This window comes from Hippoglossus hippoglossus, chromosome 23 (assembly GCF_009819705.1).
Source record: "Hippoglossus hippoglossus isolate fHipHip1 chromosome 23, fHipHip1.pri, whole genome shotgun sequence".
Lineage (NCBI taxonomy): Eukaryota > Metazoa > Chordata > Actinopteri > Pleuronectiformes > Pleuronectidae > Hippoglossus > Hippoglossus hippoglossus.
Window position 1 is genome coordinate 14165938 of NC_047173.1, and position 14934 is coordinate 14180871.

General features: G+C 43.4%; 1 protein-coding gene across 9 annotated transcripts in view; it reads right to left on the reverse strand.

Annotated features, from left to right (window-relative positions):
- Positions 1-14934, reverse strand: part of magi2a (membrane associated guanylate kinase, WW and PDZ domain containing 2a) — a 176817-nt gene that overhangs the window by 41541 nt on the left and 120342 nt on the right. For all 9 annotated transcript variants that reach the window (XM_034578120.1, XM_034578125.1, XM_034578123.1 and 6 more), the window contains exon 6: positions 13270-13349. In XM_034578120.1, coding sequence (XP_034434011.1) covers positions 13270-13349 — 80 coding nt within the window. The remainder of the gene's footprint in view (positions 1-13269; positions 13350-14934) is intronic.

Consider the following 14934-nt stretch of genomic DNA (forward strand, 5'->3'; position numbering starts at 1 on the left):
ACTAATGAGAGGGTCCGTAGAAATAAATATAGATACATAAATATTTATCATGAACATAAAAATATGAATTAATGAATAACATTTTTTTATTTTAACAACTTTATCTGCAACAACCTTCCAACAGAGACTTTGCTCACTTGGTTCAAACCGAACAAGTGTTATATCTCCTACTTATATAATGCATCTACACTGCATTCAAAATGAACAAGTCAAATATATAATAATGTATTGGTCTGAACAGCAGCATCCTAACGTTCTCTGTGGTTCTATGCTCGGAACCCTGAGCTCAGCCTGTTAGCTTGCCTTGAGCAGGCAGATTAATTATACAGGACAAAATGAAAATGTCATCGCAGGAAAAGTCACTGAAGAATTTTATAATTCGTCCTGAGAGGAGCAGAAATGTCCAAATCCATCCGGGGCAACACACACTGACCAGATCCACATCGCTCAGATTAAGAGCTTTAACTTGGTATTTTCAAAGTGGCCTCAAACTTTTTAATATTTCTGCACGAGTGCATGAAGTCATATTATTTCTGCCCTCTCAGCCTCTTCCTGCACGTGGACTGTGCTGCAGGACGAGCTTGTGTTCCCGATGATCAAAGACGATCCGCCGTCAAACCTTCCGACAGTCGTCAGTCACACTGGACGGGATTTTCAAAGTTCCCGTTTCCTCTATTTCCTCCTTCCTCTGTCCACAGCTCCCTGACACTGCAGCTCTTCGGTCTGGAAGGAGTTCCCGTTTGCTTTTCAGGACATTACAATTAGCATTTAAAGCATTTTCCCCCACATGCAGGGTTTAGCATAATAGCATGATCATTCAAAAACCAAGTTGGGTACACAGTGTGAGAGGCTCTCGTTAAAACTGCATCCGAGGTGAGTGCAGCTCGGGGCTCGGGGGACAGTGTGTTCCAGTGCAGCTCAGCGTGGAATCACACGAGCTTTGATTAGTGACGAGGCAAAGGGAATCAGGATGAGAGCGGAGATAAGAGCAGAGGAAACGCTTCCTAATCAGAAAAGGAAGCGAGCAGAGGGAGCGATCGAGCACCTCCCGAAAAATCCCCAGGTCCGGTCGAGGCACGGCTGCAGCTCGAGAGAGACGACGAACGAGGAGCTGCACGCCACAGACACTGTTCTGTGTGGTCACTGCATATATTCAATAACACTCCTTGGCCTAGTTAGCACTGTGCACGCTCCCATCCCTCGCAGTCACGGAGCAGACGTATCAAAACAATGCTGGTGCAATGCTAATGCACGTGCCATATGCTGCTCTGAACCCCTGCCCCCATCCCCTCAAAACAAATGATTCAACTTTCAGTGGGATGCACACACACACACCGATATGTCTACTACTACTACTACAACACACACGCACGCACGCACACGCACACACACACACACACACAGGGTTGTGAGTGATATAACAGAGCGCTGCGAGCAGGCTGACAGCCCACGGGAATACCTCCTGTGAACACTGCAACGTTCCTTAGCCCCATCTCCACTCATTAAATATGAAAGAGAGCGTTTCATGTTCTCACCTTTACACACATGCACAAACACACACACACATTACGTTACTTCACACACCCTCGCCATCGTTTTGCATATGCCCAAACACGTATACACACACACACACACACACACACACGTGTAGAGATCAAAGGGCTGTCATGAATCTTAGCCAGAGCCTTTTCTATTTAAATGTCCACAAGAAGGAGCCAGAAATGTCTCCGCTCTCACTAACAGGAAGAAGAAAAGACAAAACTCAAACAAATCAGGCCGCAAACAACACCCACAGCATAATTCTGGTTTATTTATAACAAAGAAAACAGCGTTATTTACGATACAGCGTCGCTAAAGGTCGGAGCAGGGAAGACAGAAGAGACACACGTTGGGAAGACGCCAACAGATAAACCAGATTATTTAAACAGCTTCAGTTGGAAATAAAACCCCAAAAACTAAATGTGGTGATTTTCTCGTCTTTTCCTCTGGAGCCGCTGTGAGATTTTATTTTTTTACTTACTACTTTCTTTGTGAGAAAAGTTATTAACTAAACATTTTCACTCTAATATACAATCAGGAAAGTGGCATCAATCATTTCCATGTGACCAAAACATCCAACGATATTCGGAACTTAGTCGTAGTCGATCGAAATGATCTCTTGATGCTTTTTGTGTTTCATGTTAATTAACGTTAGCTCACGTTGGATAACCTTCCTGCCACAGAGGTCGCTATTCTGCAGAAATTCGTGTCCTGTGTGTTCCTGTGGTGTCATGGCTGCAGTGCTCCCCCCCACCAAAAAAAACACACAATGAAATGTTTCTTTCACTGAGCAGCGCGCTGATAAATGCTGAACCTGGGAGGATTGTCTCTTTGCTCGCTCTCTGTTGTTTGGCTCCACTGAGCGTCGTTTATAACCTCTCTGTCAGCAGCCTGCAATGGAGTCCTAGCTCCATGGGACAATGTGTGTGTGTGTGTGTGTGTGTGTGTGTGTGTGTGTGTGTGTGTGTGTGTGTGTGTGTGTGTGTGTGTGTGTACACCACACTGTAAAAAGCCGACACTGCTTATCACTGCCATGCCGCATGAGTCCAGGAGGAAAATGTCAAGCTGGTGTGAACTGCACGGGCAGGAGTTCTTATGACGGAGCCCGAAAGCGAGTGGAACAATGTTTGGCATCTCTCGTCCTGCAGTCACAGGTGGAGGACCACTTACTACCAGCAGGAGGCATCCTGACATCTTCCACATATTCTCTCAACCCCCGGTACCTCTCCATAACGTCTCTCTCTTTCTGCTTCACCTTACTTCCCCTGACTTCTCCCATCTCTGCTCCCTCCATCCTAAGTATCCTCCCGATCTCATGTTCTCCTTCCGCGTCTCACACAAGGCTCTTTTTGAAGTGAAGTTTCATGCTCACAAGCTTCTGCATGTTTTATTCTGCTATTTCTAATTTGGTCTGGGTGGCAAACCACACAGCCCTGAGACACCGCAGGGATTTACACATGTCCTGTTTCTTTTTACTCTATTCTTTCTTTTCCTTTGAGGAGAAAAGCAGCTGAACTGAATCATTTCGAGTGCCTGTAGCCTTCCAGAAATTAAAGTCCTTTTCAACGGGGTGCTGCACTGTGCCGGGGTCAAAGTGATTCATGGAAACTTCAACTAGTGAGTACCGACTTTCAGGAATTAGCAGCACACTCCGATGAAATACGCAACAAGTTAGGCTTCTGCACAAATAAGAGTTTTGTTTGCTGTTGTCGTGAGCAGGGGTTAAGAATCGCTGACGGCCATCTAAACTCAAGCTTAAGCTGAAAAGTGGAAATGTCAACGCAGACAAAGAAACTACAACAAAACTACTTATCTGAGTTTATGAAATGTCACAAACGCACACACAGACACAGACACACACGTACAAGTACATACATTCAAGTACATTTATCACAATTTTGATAACCCATGAGATAAAATGACCTGAAGGCTAAATCAGTGCAACAGACAACATTTCATTTGCTAAACTCTGGATCTGAGAAGCAAACACAGAATGTTTGTTTACAGCAGCCACACAAACTCAAATTGTTATGAGACAGCAGTCAGAGTTCGAGGGAGTTTTTCATTATGTTTTGAGCAAACTTGACTTTTAGTTTTGTATCAGGATGGTGTAGTGAATCAGATAAGGCCGGATTTTTCTCATATTGTGCAGTGAAAAGCTCCACAACTGGGAGAAGGAAAGCTGGTCATCAATCACCCAGGATTCTGCAATCGATTACGTCCTGTAAAAACTCCACTAAACAATGAAAACCAGTATTAACAGAGGCAACTATGGAACTCAGAGCATCTCCACCAAGGCCCAACAGATCCCTTATGAAACTACATTCAATCACATGTAGCCAACCGACCAACCAACCAACCAACCAACCAACCAACCAACCAACCCACAAACCAACCAACTAACTCACCAACCAACCAACAAGGACAGCGGTGAAAACCTTGGTGGAGGTAATAACAGAGTGTTAGCAGTATTAAAGTATTGAAACATAGTTTGACTTCATAACAAAAGAGCAGTAACTTATATTCAACTTCAATTTCTTGGTGACTGTGAAAAAAAGGTTCTTTTGTCATTTTTGACTTATTAAATTACAGAAGCTGAAAAAAAACAAAAACAAACAAACAACATAACAAATTATTTGGAAAATGAGGCCTGGATTTATTTCCATGGTCATAATTTATCATATTTAAACACTATTGAGCTGTTATCATAAAACAAGCAGACGTCACTTTGTGAAATAAGGTATTAGATATGGTCATTATGAAGTTTCTGTAGCAGGGACAGAACCCGGTGAAAATTAATACACGCAGACCTCCCATGAATTCAATTCCCTCCGTGTTTGCATAAAAATAAAGTGAGTTATCTGATATTATCCAGACTTCCAGCTCCTCTGTGAAAATCAGCAGAAACCTCCGCTAACCTCGTCTGAATCTTCCACCTTAAAATCTTTTTATTCTTGGCAGTTCTATTATTTCTTTTTCAGAAACCAACTATATAATCAGAGTTAAATGTATTGATTGTGACTGATTCATATTCTGATGAAGTCCAATTCCTCAACCACCATAAACTATAATTCACGAACTCCGCGCTCTCTCGAATCAACGGGGGAAAACATTTCATCATGTTTTTCTTACTGATAATCACCGTCTTGTCCGACACAATCAAAAGCACATTAAAGTGAAGTTGTGAGGACGGGGGACACTGAGCGCTCTGAGTGGAGCCCGCTGGCCTCGGCACGCACTCAGTGTTGTTACGGCCTCGTGGAGCTTGTTGAGGGGCAAACATGACTTGGAAGAGAAAATCTCAATAAGAGCAATTTACCCGCCTCGGTCTCAGTGGATTGGAGGGGGGGGGGAGCTGGGATGCCGAGGCTGTTAAATGAGCAGAGTCTGCGTCGTGTGTGAGAGTCACTGGGCTGCTGTAAAATGTGACTCAAACAAGGATGTGTGAGCCAAAATAAAAAGAGAGGGGGAATTCACACGGCTATAAATCTGCCTGAAGTAAAAGTCGATCGATGAAGAGGAGAATTTGAGAATGTGACGACGATGACTTGACTCGGGGCTCCTGTGCAGGATCAGAGAAACGTTTACTGCACGTCACACTCAGAGAGACGGGGCTAATAAAATCCATCACACACAACTGGGATTTGTATTTTGAGGGTATTAGTTGAATTCAGATTAGAGGGACATGGTGTCAATAGAAAACGATACAAAAGCATCACCCTGTTCCATTGCATGTGTGTGTGTGTGTGTGTGTGTGTACAAAATAACTCAACAATGCATGAACCGATTTTAACCAAACATGGTGAGACTGATGTTCAGCAGGGTATCTCTGGATTATTAACTTTTGGAACTAATCGGTCAATTTCTGAGTTTGAAACCAGGGACTTAAGACTTGAACTTGCCCCAAAATACTTAAAAACGGCGCTCGTAATAAATTTGACATGAGGATTATGAGGATTGTGTTACTGTACCTGCTGTAAATAACTAGAATATTACAGATCCCAGAGGACAAACTGCAAAAAGCAGTCTAGACCTACCTGTCGGATGTGGGTCAGGCTCGGTTAGTTTTCTCTCAAGCTCTGACGGGCTCGGACAGGAAGCTGCGGTCCAAGTCTCACTCCAACGCACAAGCTCCGCCACACTAATAGCTGCCCATAAATCATGTGGCCGAATCTGTTTAGACTATGATGAAATCTCAAAAGTTGGGGCAGGGCTTGACGCAGATGGATGAGCTGAGATTGACTGCTACATTCTTACATCACAGGCCCGACACACATTAATCAGGGGAACATTTTCCCTCCGCTGGGGGAAGATTCTTGATTTAAGTCTTTTAGAAAATGATTAACAAGCCAATACATCTCCACTGTGACAGGGAAAGTCAATGTGACACCCCTGGCTTTCCCAACAAATCACTTAATTGTGTCAGTCGCTGGCAGAGGCAGAGTTTGACTCGTCTGGTGAATTAGGCTCCGTTTCACCGATGCTGCTGGTTTTTTCGTTGTTTTCCTGTTTAATGCTCCCGTGCCATGTGGAGAAAACCATGTCCTTAGATTCCCCCGTCCCCCCCCCCCCGTCCCACTGGTCTGTGTCTCAGAGCGAGCAGACAATAGTTAAGCAGCGGAATACAAATGCAAAATCAAACGGCTTCGCAAGCTCGTAGGACGATCCGGGGACAGAGACACAGAGACGTACTGAACCGTGACCTGGCACTTATTCTCTCCTCTTTCACCTCCGAAGCTCGGCTTTATTGGGCTAACAATTACAGTACACACACACACACACACACACACACACACACACACACACACACACACACACACACACACACACACACACACACACACACTAATTCTGCTGCAGTATTACTCTACAGGAACCTCCTCCTCGTCCCCGTGGTTCCAGGAGCGGAGACGTTTTTCTTTTACGAGACTCTTGTTACATGTTAATGAAAATTATGTAAATGAGCTTGTTTTGTAATAGGTTTGTTGATGCAATGAAATTGTAATTAACGTTAATTAGATTCAACACATTTTTAACTCAATTAGAATCTAAACTGACGAAAATCCGATTTGCTTATTGGACCAGTGGTGTAAAAAAAAGACAAACTTCAATATCACCATAATGAGCTGAATTATAGACGGTATATGATGATGGATGATCCCACTGATACATGCGCTCGACCAATCATGACCTTTCACCATGTTTAATAGCATCAAATTACTAATTTGTAAAATCAACACCTGAACATTCATCAGTGTGATAAAAAGTTAAATCAAAGAAACCATCTTTGGGAAAAGTTCATTAAAAATGGACTTTGTAGTTTGTGAAGTCGTCCATTTGTACATAAAATATAAATAATGAGAAAGTCTGTGAAGTAAATTGTGTTGAGAGGGATGAATTTATTCGTAGTTATGTGCTACAACTAATGAATTGAATATTATTTGTATTAGAGCTGAAAAATCTTGATTAATTTAATAATCAATCCACAGAAATCAAACTTTTTAATACATTTTCAAGCAAATTTGACAAAAAAGCACTGGAATATTAATAAAACTGTCATGAGATCAAAATTGGGGCTCGAGCAAATATTAAAAAAATATATATTTTTTTTTAATTTAAAGCCAAAACATGTAGAATGATCTACTGATTTTACCTTTTGCTGTTTGTTGAGTAGGTAGAGTCAAATAAATAGAATAAGCCATGAGCTAAAAGATTTTGTTACCGTGTCTGTGGCCTGTTTATTCCCACTGAGGATACAAACCTTTAAAACCATAAAAGTGGAGCTTTCATTTTTAAATAGTCTGAATAATTTCAATAACACAGCCAGACACAGACGTTTGTAGCTCAAACAGGAGTAAATAATGAATCTGCTCAGGGACTATTTTTAGCTGTGGACTGATAAACATTCAGTGCTCTGGTGAGTATTCAGTGCTCAGGATGATGTGCAGGGGATTAATTCAAAAATAAAATACAGCCCCATGTTCATCATAGAACAGTAACAAATCACCCGGAGTTCATTTATGGGCTTTTAAATGGTTTCTGGAGAACAACAAACAGGAAATATTCATGAATATAATCTATTCGTGGGGTTTGAAATGAAAAGAAAATGAAAAATTATCATCAAACTCATTCTTTTACTTTATCCCAGACGCAAAGACAAACATATAAATATCAAAATATTGATATTGAGTTCAACTTATAGTATATGAGTTCACTTGGGTGCAGTTAAAAATGCATTGAGGCTGATATAGACGCAAAGTGACAGCTAATGCACCAGGTACCGGCCACACACACACACACACACACACACACAAGCACACACATATGTGCATCTGCCTCACACCGTCTTTTGAATCCTCCTTCCAATCTCCAGGCCGCAGGCGTGCTCTGCTGGGGATGTTCTCAAAATACACCCATCAATCACGTCGCAGACAGCTACAACTGCCCCCCCCCCCCCCCCCCCCCGCTCCCTACTGCCGCAAGAGTCTCGAGGTGAAGGAGGGCGCCGCGTCTCCCAGCGTGTAATAACTCACCTGTAGGACGGCGAGCACACGGAGCGCGCGTTCAAATTCAGTGTCCCCCGAAAAAAAATGTGAAAAAACTTCCCAGCATCACACAGAAGTGACAAAGTCTGTGTCTGTGGTGCCACTGAAGCGGCTAAAAGGAAAACAGAGTGAACAGCCGACGTGACATTTCTCCTTCTCTCTTTCTTTTCAATTTATTTTTTCGGGCCCCCCCGAGGGTGAAAAATAAAAACTATTTTCCCTCAAGAGTTGTGAGGTTCCCTGAGAGCGACGATAACAACTCAAAGGAGACGTATTCTGCTCGTATTCAGGTTAAAAACATTAGCGTGTGTTATTACTTGATAAGGTTCACGTGCGCTAATGTTCAGAAAACACATCACTGTCCTCAGACGGTCCGATAAAAATACAATAAAAGCATATGAGATAATTACAATCCTTCAAACCGGAGCATCACTCTCAAAGTTTTCATTGCTGTGTTGTTTGTGCTGCTCTGAATAGGAAAACACTGTTGTCTGATGAAACGTGCTGAAATAGGGGCGAACAACAACTCGCTGTTTTGTCTGCTTTTAATTCGCTTGTCGGGGGGGGGGGGGGGGGGGGGGTTCTCGCTACCTGCGCTGGCAGAGCTGAGTACAGACTCAGGTGAGACGACAGCGGGGGGGGCCCCTCAGCTTCTCTTTTTTTCCCAGCCAACAAACATTTGGCAGGAAGGGAAAAAACAAAAAAACTTTAAGAGGCTGAGAGAGTTTGAAACAACAGCGAGGTTCAGTAAAGAGCCTGTTCTCGTTCTTTTTCGTCTGCCAAAACAAAAAGAGGAGACAGGAAGAGGGGAGGGAGGGAGGGAGGGAGGGAGGGAGGGAGGGGAGCACAAAGATGGATACGGAGGTAGAGAGAGGAGGTGAGAAATACGAGTTATGTAACGACAAGGCTTCTGTGATGTCGTCTGCTCCGTCTTCACGGGAGCAGGAACGAGCAGGAACGATAAAGCAAACATACACTTCTCTGACAGCACCTGGTTTTTCACCTTCATGTTCACAACTGACTTTGAACGTGATAAAGATTTCACCTTCAGCTGCGGTGTAAACATTTTCTCAAGTATACGGTTCATTTTCATAATATTCTGTATGTTGGCTCAGCTGTTTTTTTCATTTTTACTCCACTATAATTACATCAGAGCAGGAGTCACTGGTTACTATTGACGTTAAAGACTTTACATTTAAGATTTTAAATTTATAACATTGACACTATATACTCCAATTAGGCAATTTTGAGATTTGATGTTTACATTTTATGATGTCATCAGGAAAGACAACAGAATGACGTATGATTGAAGATAAAGTTTGTTTCTCTAATGTTATTGTTTGAAAAAGTTAATTTATAATTTATATCATTCCCATCAACCATTTTCTAATCTAATGACCAATAGATTATAGATTTTCGACTCCTTTGTGACTTCTTCATGACATCACACATCATATTCCAATAGATATACGTTTTTTAGACACACAAAGCAGTTGTCATTACATAGAAGCACTACTATTACTAATATTAACACTAATATTACTGAAATAATAAGGGAAGACAACTAAATTCCCTCAGATAATGTTTGTTTTGCAGGAAAATGCATTTTACTAGAAACTAGTCTGCAGCTTGTGGCCGGTGCAGACAACAATTTGGATTTCAGATTCTCCCACATCTGGTTTTACCTCCAGTTATAAAGAAGTTAGATAATCTGTATGAAGTGTTGTCTTGTTCACAACCTCTCTGAGCATCTGAGGACTTGAGACCTGTAGAACCACCAGAGTAACAAGCGTCAGACCTAAGTGATAATAACTCTGAGCTATTTAAAAGTATTCCAGTATCATTTTAATTGTGTTGACGTTGTGGTGTATGACACTGGATCCAAACACTTCCTCTACATCTGTTCTTCTCTGTGTGTGTTTCCCACTTAGTGCTGTCCTCCTCTTCCTCCTCCTCTCAGCCTGTTGTTCCGTCACAGCTCACAGACCCCACCCTGCGATCCTGTTAGCGCTTATCAGAGCATGGTGCAGGTCCAAAAATGAACACAAACACACACTCTCACACACACACACGCACACACACACATAAAAAAAAACCGCACATCTTTTCCACCAATCAATACCGAATTTACGGAGGCAGCTTTTCTCTCCCTAACTGAGCTCAGCTCCCAGGGGCGTCTGGTGCCACCCGGCTGTGGACGTTTAAAGTGAACAACACTCCTCTTCTCTGGCTGCTTACACAAACCCCTTCATTCTGAGACCAGCTCAAAGTTTCTGAGAGCTAAAGAGACCAGAAAAGACCAGAAAAGACCAGACTCCGCTCTAATATTCACTGTTTTCCCCCGATAGTTAAGACCTGGCAGTGAAAAAGAACATCCTGAGAAACTCAACTAATCAAAGACAGCTAGAAGACAGTGTAATAAACATAGACCGTATGTAAAGATGGACGACATGACAGCTCCTCTGGTGTGAAGCCAAAGTGCCTTGATCGCTCCCTGGTGGCTGGCTGCAGTATAGGTCATAAAGCCTGTCTCCTCCGTGTTAGTGGATGGGACATGGGCCAAACTAACGACTTAGATGCCGTGGCTCCCTCCTGTCATTGGCCCAAGATGGCAGATAAGATTTGCCTTAATAATTTACATCACAAATTGTACAAGAAGGAAGTAAAATAACAAAATGTGGCAGTGGTTGGGTTAAAAAGCGGATTTATTTCAATTCACCGAACATAGTTTTTACTTTTATGATTTATCGTTGTTGTCAACTGACTGACATCAACTTGGCCCAACTAAATATTTTTCTACCTCTTCACAAAGATGCAGCCCCCCCATTGCACCATGGTCTCCTCAGACGGGACCACCTAAGTGGATGAGTCGCCCAACGAGATCGATAACAACCACCAGCACCTCTCCTCTGCTGGAGCGTCCTCCAGTAGATGAATGGGATTGAACGAGCCGGAGATAAAAGTGCAATCGCATTTGGAACAATTCCTCACAAGTGTCTCCGTCTTTGTTTCCGTGTCATCTCATCATCTCCGAGCTCTTTCTGCTCTTTGATGTACAGACTGAAGGGGAAAGGGGATGTTCAGCGACGGCACGGGGGGTCTTGTGAGCAAAATACAAGATCAGGACGGTAATTCTGTTTGAAGGATAAAATGAGCAAAGTGTTAACACGACGAGGGCCCGTTTTTATTAATGCCACCAGTGCAGAACAGTGCAGATGCTTTCAGACTGGATACCACCGCTCCCTCTCTCACTCTACTGAAATAGTTCAATCCATCCAGCAGCTATACCGCTTCTCCTCTAGATCTAAGAATAGCTGATATGGGGCAAGAGGCAGGCTACACCCTGGACAGGACGCTAATGTATCGCAGGAATAAATACAAACAATTATTCATGCTGAGACTCACACCTAGAGGTGATTTAGAGTCTCCAGCTAACCTAAAAGTCAGGTCTTTGGACTGTGGATGGGAGCAGGAGTACCAAGAGAAAGAAAACAGGTGTTTTGTCAAATTGAAATTCATTAGTTATGCTCTTAGATCTCTCTCTTATTCACTAGTCACTACTAGAAATTTTAATCGAAAGCACAAATGTCAACCTCAAAGGAGACGCTGAAGGATAAATCAGAGCATCAGCAAAGTTGTGAGGATTCATCGTCTGGGAACCACAAGTGTCTGCACAGAATTTCATGACAAACTATCAAATAGTTGACGAGATATTTCAGCCTGAACCAAATTGTTGAAGTGACTTTGTTTTATATTGGTTTTCCAGCCGATGGACGGCTGGTCAGACTGAAATGAGCAGTTTCAAAAGGCTCGCGTTTCACTCTGGAAACTCGCGACGGACATTTTCACATTTTATAAACCGATAATAGAACAAATAGAGAATAAAAGATAATAGAAACAATATGTGTAAAGGCCCTAATGTCCCACGAAGCAGGGAAACCAGGCAGGTGTGATGTGGAAACAGAGTTTGACCCAGCACTGCACCGTCTCTCTGTCTGAGTACTGGATGTATTTTAAGAGTAACTCTATCCTTGTTGTTACCCATGAATACACGCAACCTGAAGGGCACTCAGCGAGCACCCACCCCCACCAAGGCTTATAGGCCACGTTATCACCATATTGTATATACACGTAATGAGATCAGATACCATGTACACACAAGTTTTCTCGAAACTGCTTTTATCAAATGCAGTAATATCCATTCTCCAACAGGAATATTTGATACTATAAATGTTTGATTCACAAATTTCAGATCATTATCATCATCCGAAACCAAATTTCACCCGTTCACAGATATCGGCACACTTCCTGATTCTGTGGATATGTGGAAAGACGCCTTATCTCACAATGTTAAAGAAATTGAAGTTCCTCTAAAGTTTTATGAGTTCTCCCATAATCCAACCGTCTGCCACGTTACAAGAAAATCTTTTGCCGAATCTTGCTAACAGACAAACAATGAAAATATAATATAAAGCATCCGCCCACCGTGAGCACAAACCACGCACGCAGACTTAAAAAGTAATTTCTCATCTGTTGTCAGTGTCCATCTCTACCTCCGGTTCTCCTCCTCATCTCCACCACCTCCCCGTCTATAACTCAGACCATAAATCCTCGTCTCGCTTTGACACGTATAGAAAAGACGAATGGGAAAGTTGGGGGGGGGGGGGGGGGGGGGGGGCCCGAAAAGATCGATCCGTATATGTACAGCGGCTGCATTAACATTCATCCCTGTTCTTTCTCTTATGTGTGTGTTTGTGAATGCGTGTGTCTGCGTGTGTGTGTGTGTGTGTGTGTGTGTGTGTGTGTGTGTGTGTGTGTGTGTGTGTGTGTGTGTGTGTGTGGGCGGGTGAAGGACACTCTCTCTCAGTTGAGAATAAAGAAGTCTTTGTGACTTCCAGTGCCTCTGAACCTGGGCTTTTAAAACACATATCATGAGACTTCCTACTCACAGCGACCGCCGTTGGTTAACACGACCACATAACTCCTCATAAACAGAAACGCTACCCTGGCACTAAACGTTCCTCCGATGAGCCGAGGACGAAAGCGTCTCGCCGTCTCCTTCGTGTTAGACCAACAGGCGAGCCTCAAATCTAGTAGAATAAAAAGCTGTGGGAGGCTCGAGGAAATCAAAAGCAGTGAACGCGAGGAGCAGAGAGGTGCTAGAAGATAGAGACGCGGTACTCACCGTCCTCTTTGCATTCCTCGGGCGGCTTTGCCTTCTTGGCGAGCCTCGGGTCCAGCCACGATGTTGTCTTGGTGTTGTGGCTGTGGAGAGAGACGACAGAGCCGGAGTGAGAGGGAGTGCGATAGATGGCAAGAGAGAGGAGACTTGGCAGAAAGAGAGAAGGAGGTTGGTGGATTCTTAATTCAGCTGGAGGATGATTTCAGAGAGGAAAGATGAGACTCCCTCGTGTGCCTGCCTCTTAAAAAGAAGGTGTGGAGATAGAAGGAAAAAAAAAAAAAGCTTTGGGTTTACAAAATGGCAATCAATACTTTTAATTTGCTTACTGTCGCTCATTAGCAGGCAGAGGCGGTGGAGGGGAGGGGAAGGGACGGAGAGGGCGAGAGGGGGGCTGAGGGAGTGATGGAGGGGAACAGCTGTGGGTTTGGCAGATTCATCCAGAGCCTCTCTGACACAGAGCTGGATCTAGATCAGATATGAGGATGTGCCAGAGAAACTCGATGCATCTCCGCAGCTCGTCTGAAGCTCTGGAGCCACAATGGCTTCCCTTCCTCACTACACAGAGGAGTGGGAGGGCAGGGGAGGTGTGCAAAATGCTTGCAGTAAAATAAAATAAAAAATAGGTCAGATGAGGAAGAGGATGCAGTGAAGAGGTCTTTGCTTTGCTGAAGAAAAGTTTGTGTGCAACTTGGCTTCAAACACAGCGGATACGGGGATGCACCGGCGGCCTTATACACATCAACATACTACAGCTATGAAAAAAACAAAAACCATACAGATGTCAAAGCTGCACTCATTTATTTTATGGGCACTAGGGGGCAGAAAAACAAGCTGAAAGGACAACAATCACATTACAAATAAAAAGTTACCCACCCACCTTATAACAATTTCAGTGCTAAATACATTAAAACACTCCACCTCCCAACTCGTCATTAATTGTCTTCCCACCAGGGGGACCCACACTGCCGGCTGATGTGCTCGGCATGGAGTCAAACACGGAGCATCCCTCCGCTTTCCAACGTATCCCACGTGTTGCTAGGTTCCCCTCTATACACGGAATTGTTTTTAAACGGAATTCTTTCACGTGAAATCGAGCCGTTTAGCTTTAGGCCTTTTGTTGTCGACTGGAGTTTGAGGTAGCGGCTAACTAATTGTAGGCTAACGTTACGTGCTGCTGGAGCCATGTAGAGAGTCTGTTGCCACCAGACTTAAGTGTATTGTTAACTATGCACCTGCAGTGATGTTTATGCTGCCTGTAAGAAGGGCAGCTACCTGAGTACGGAGCTCAGGACCTGAAATCTGCATTGTGATTGGGTGTGGTAGGTACCGGTCATGTGGGATTTCGGTACCCAGCGTTTTAAAGTTAAATAATGTTCTTTTGCACATCCTGCAGACACAAAACAACATTATCCTCCCACTGGAGTCGTGTTTATCATTAATTTAGCTTCAATATTTGGGACAATTTACAGGGGGGATTCAGGGGAAACACCAAAATCACTAGGATTCCTCCTCTGGGGACCACGAATGTTTGGAAAATAATTTAATGGCAGTCCACGGCTGAGATATTTCAGTCTGGATTCGATTGGTGGCCGATCCAACTCTGTCTCCCCTTGAGCTAAAAACAGAGGACTGAAAAAAGACTGGGAGAGTAGACGTAGATAAAAGTGA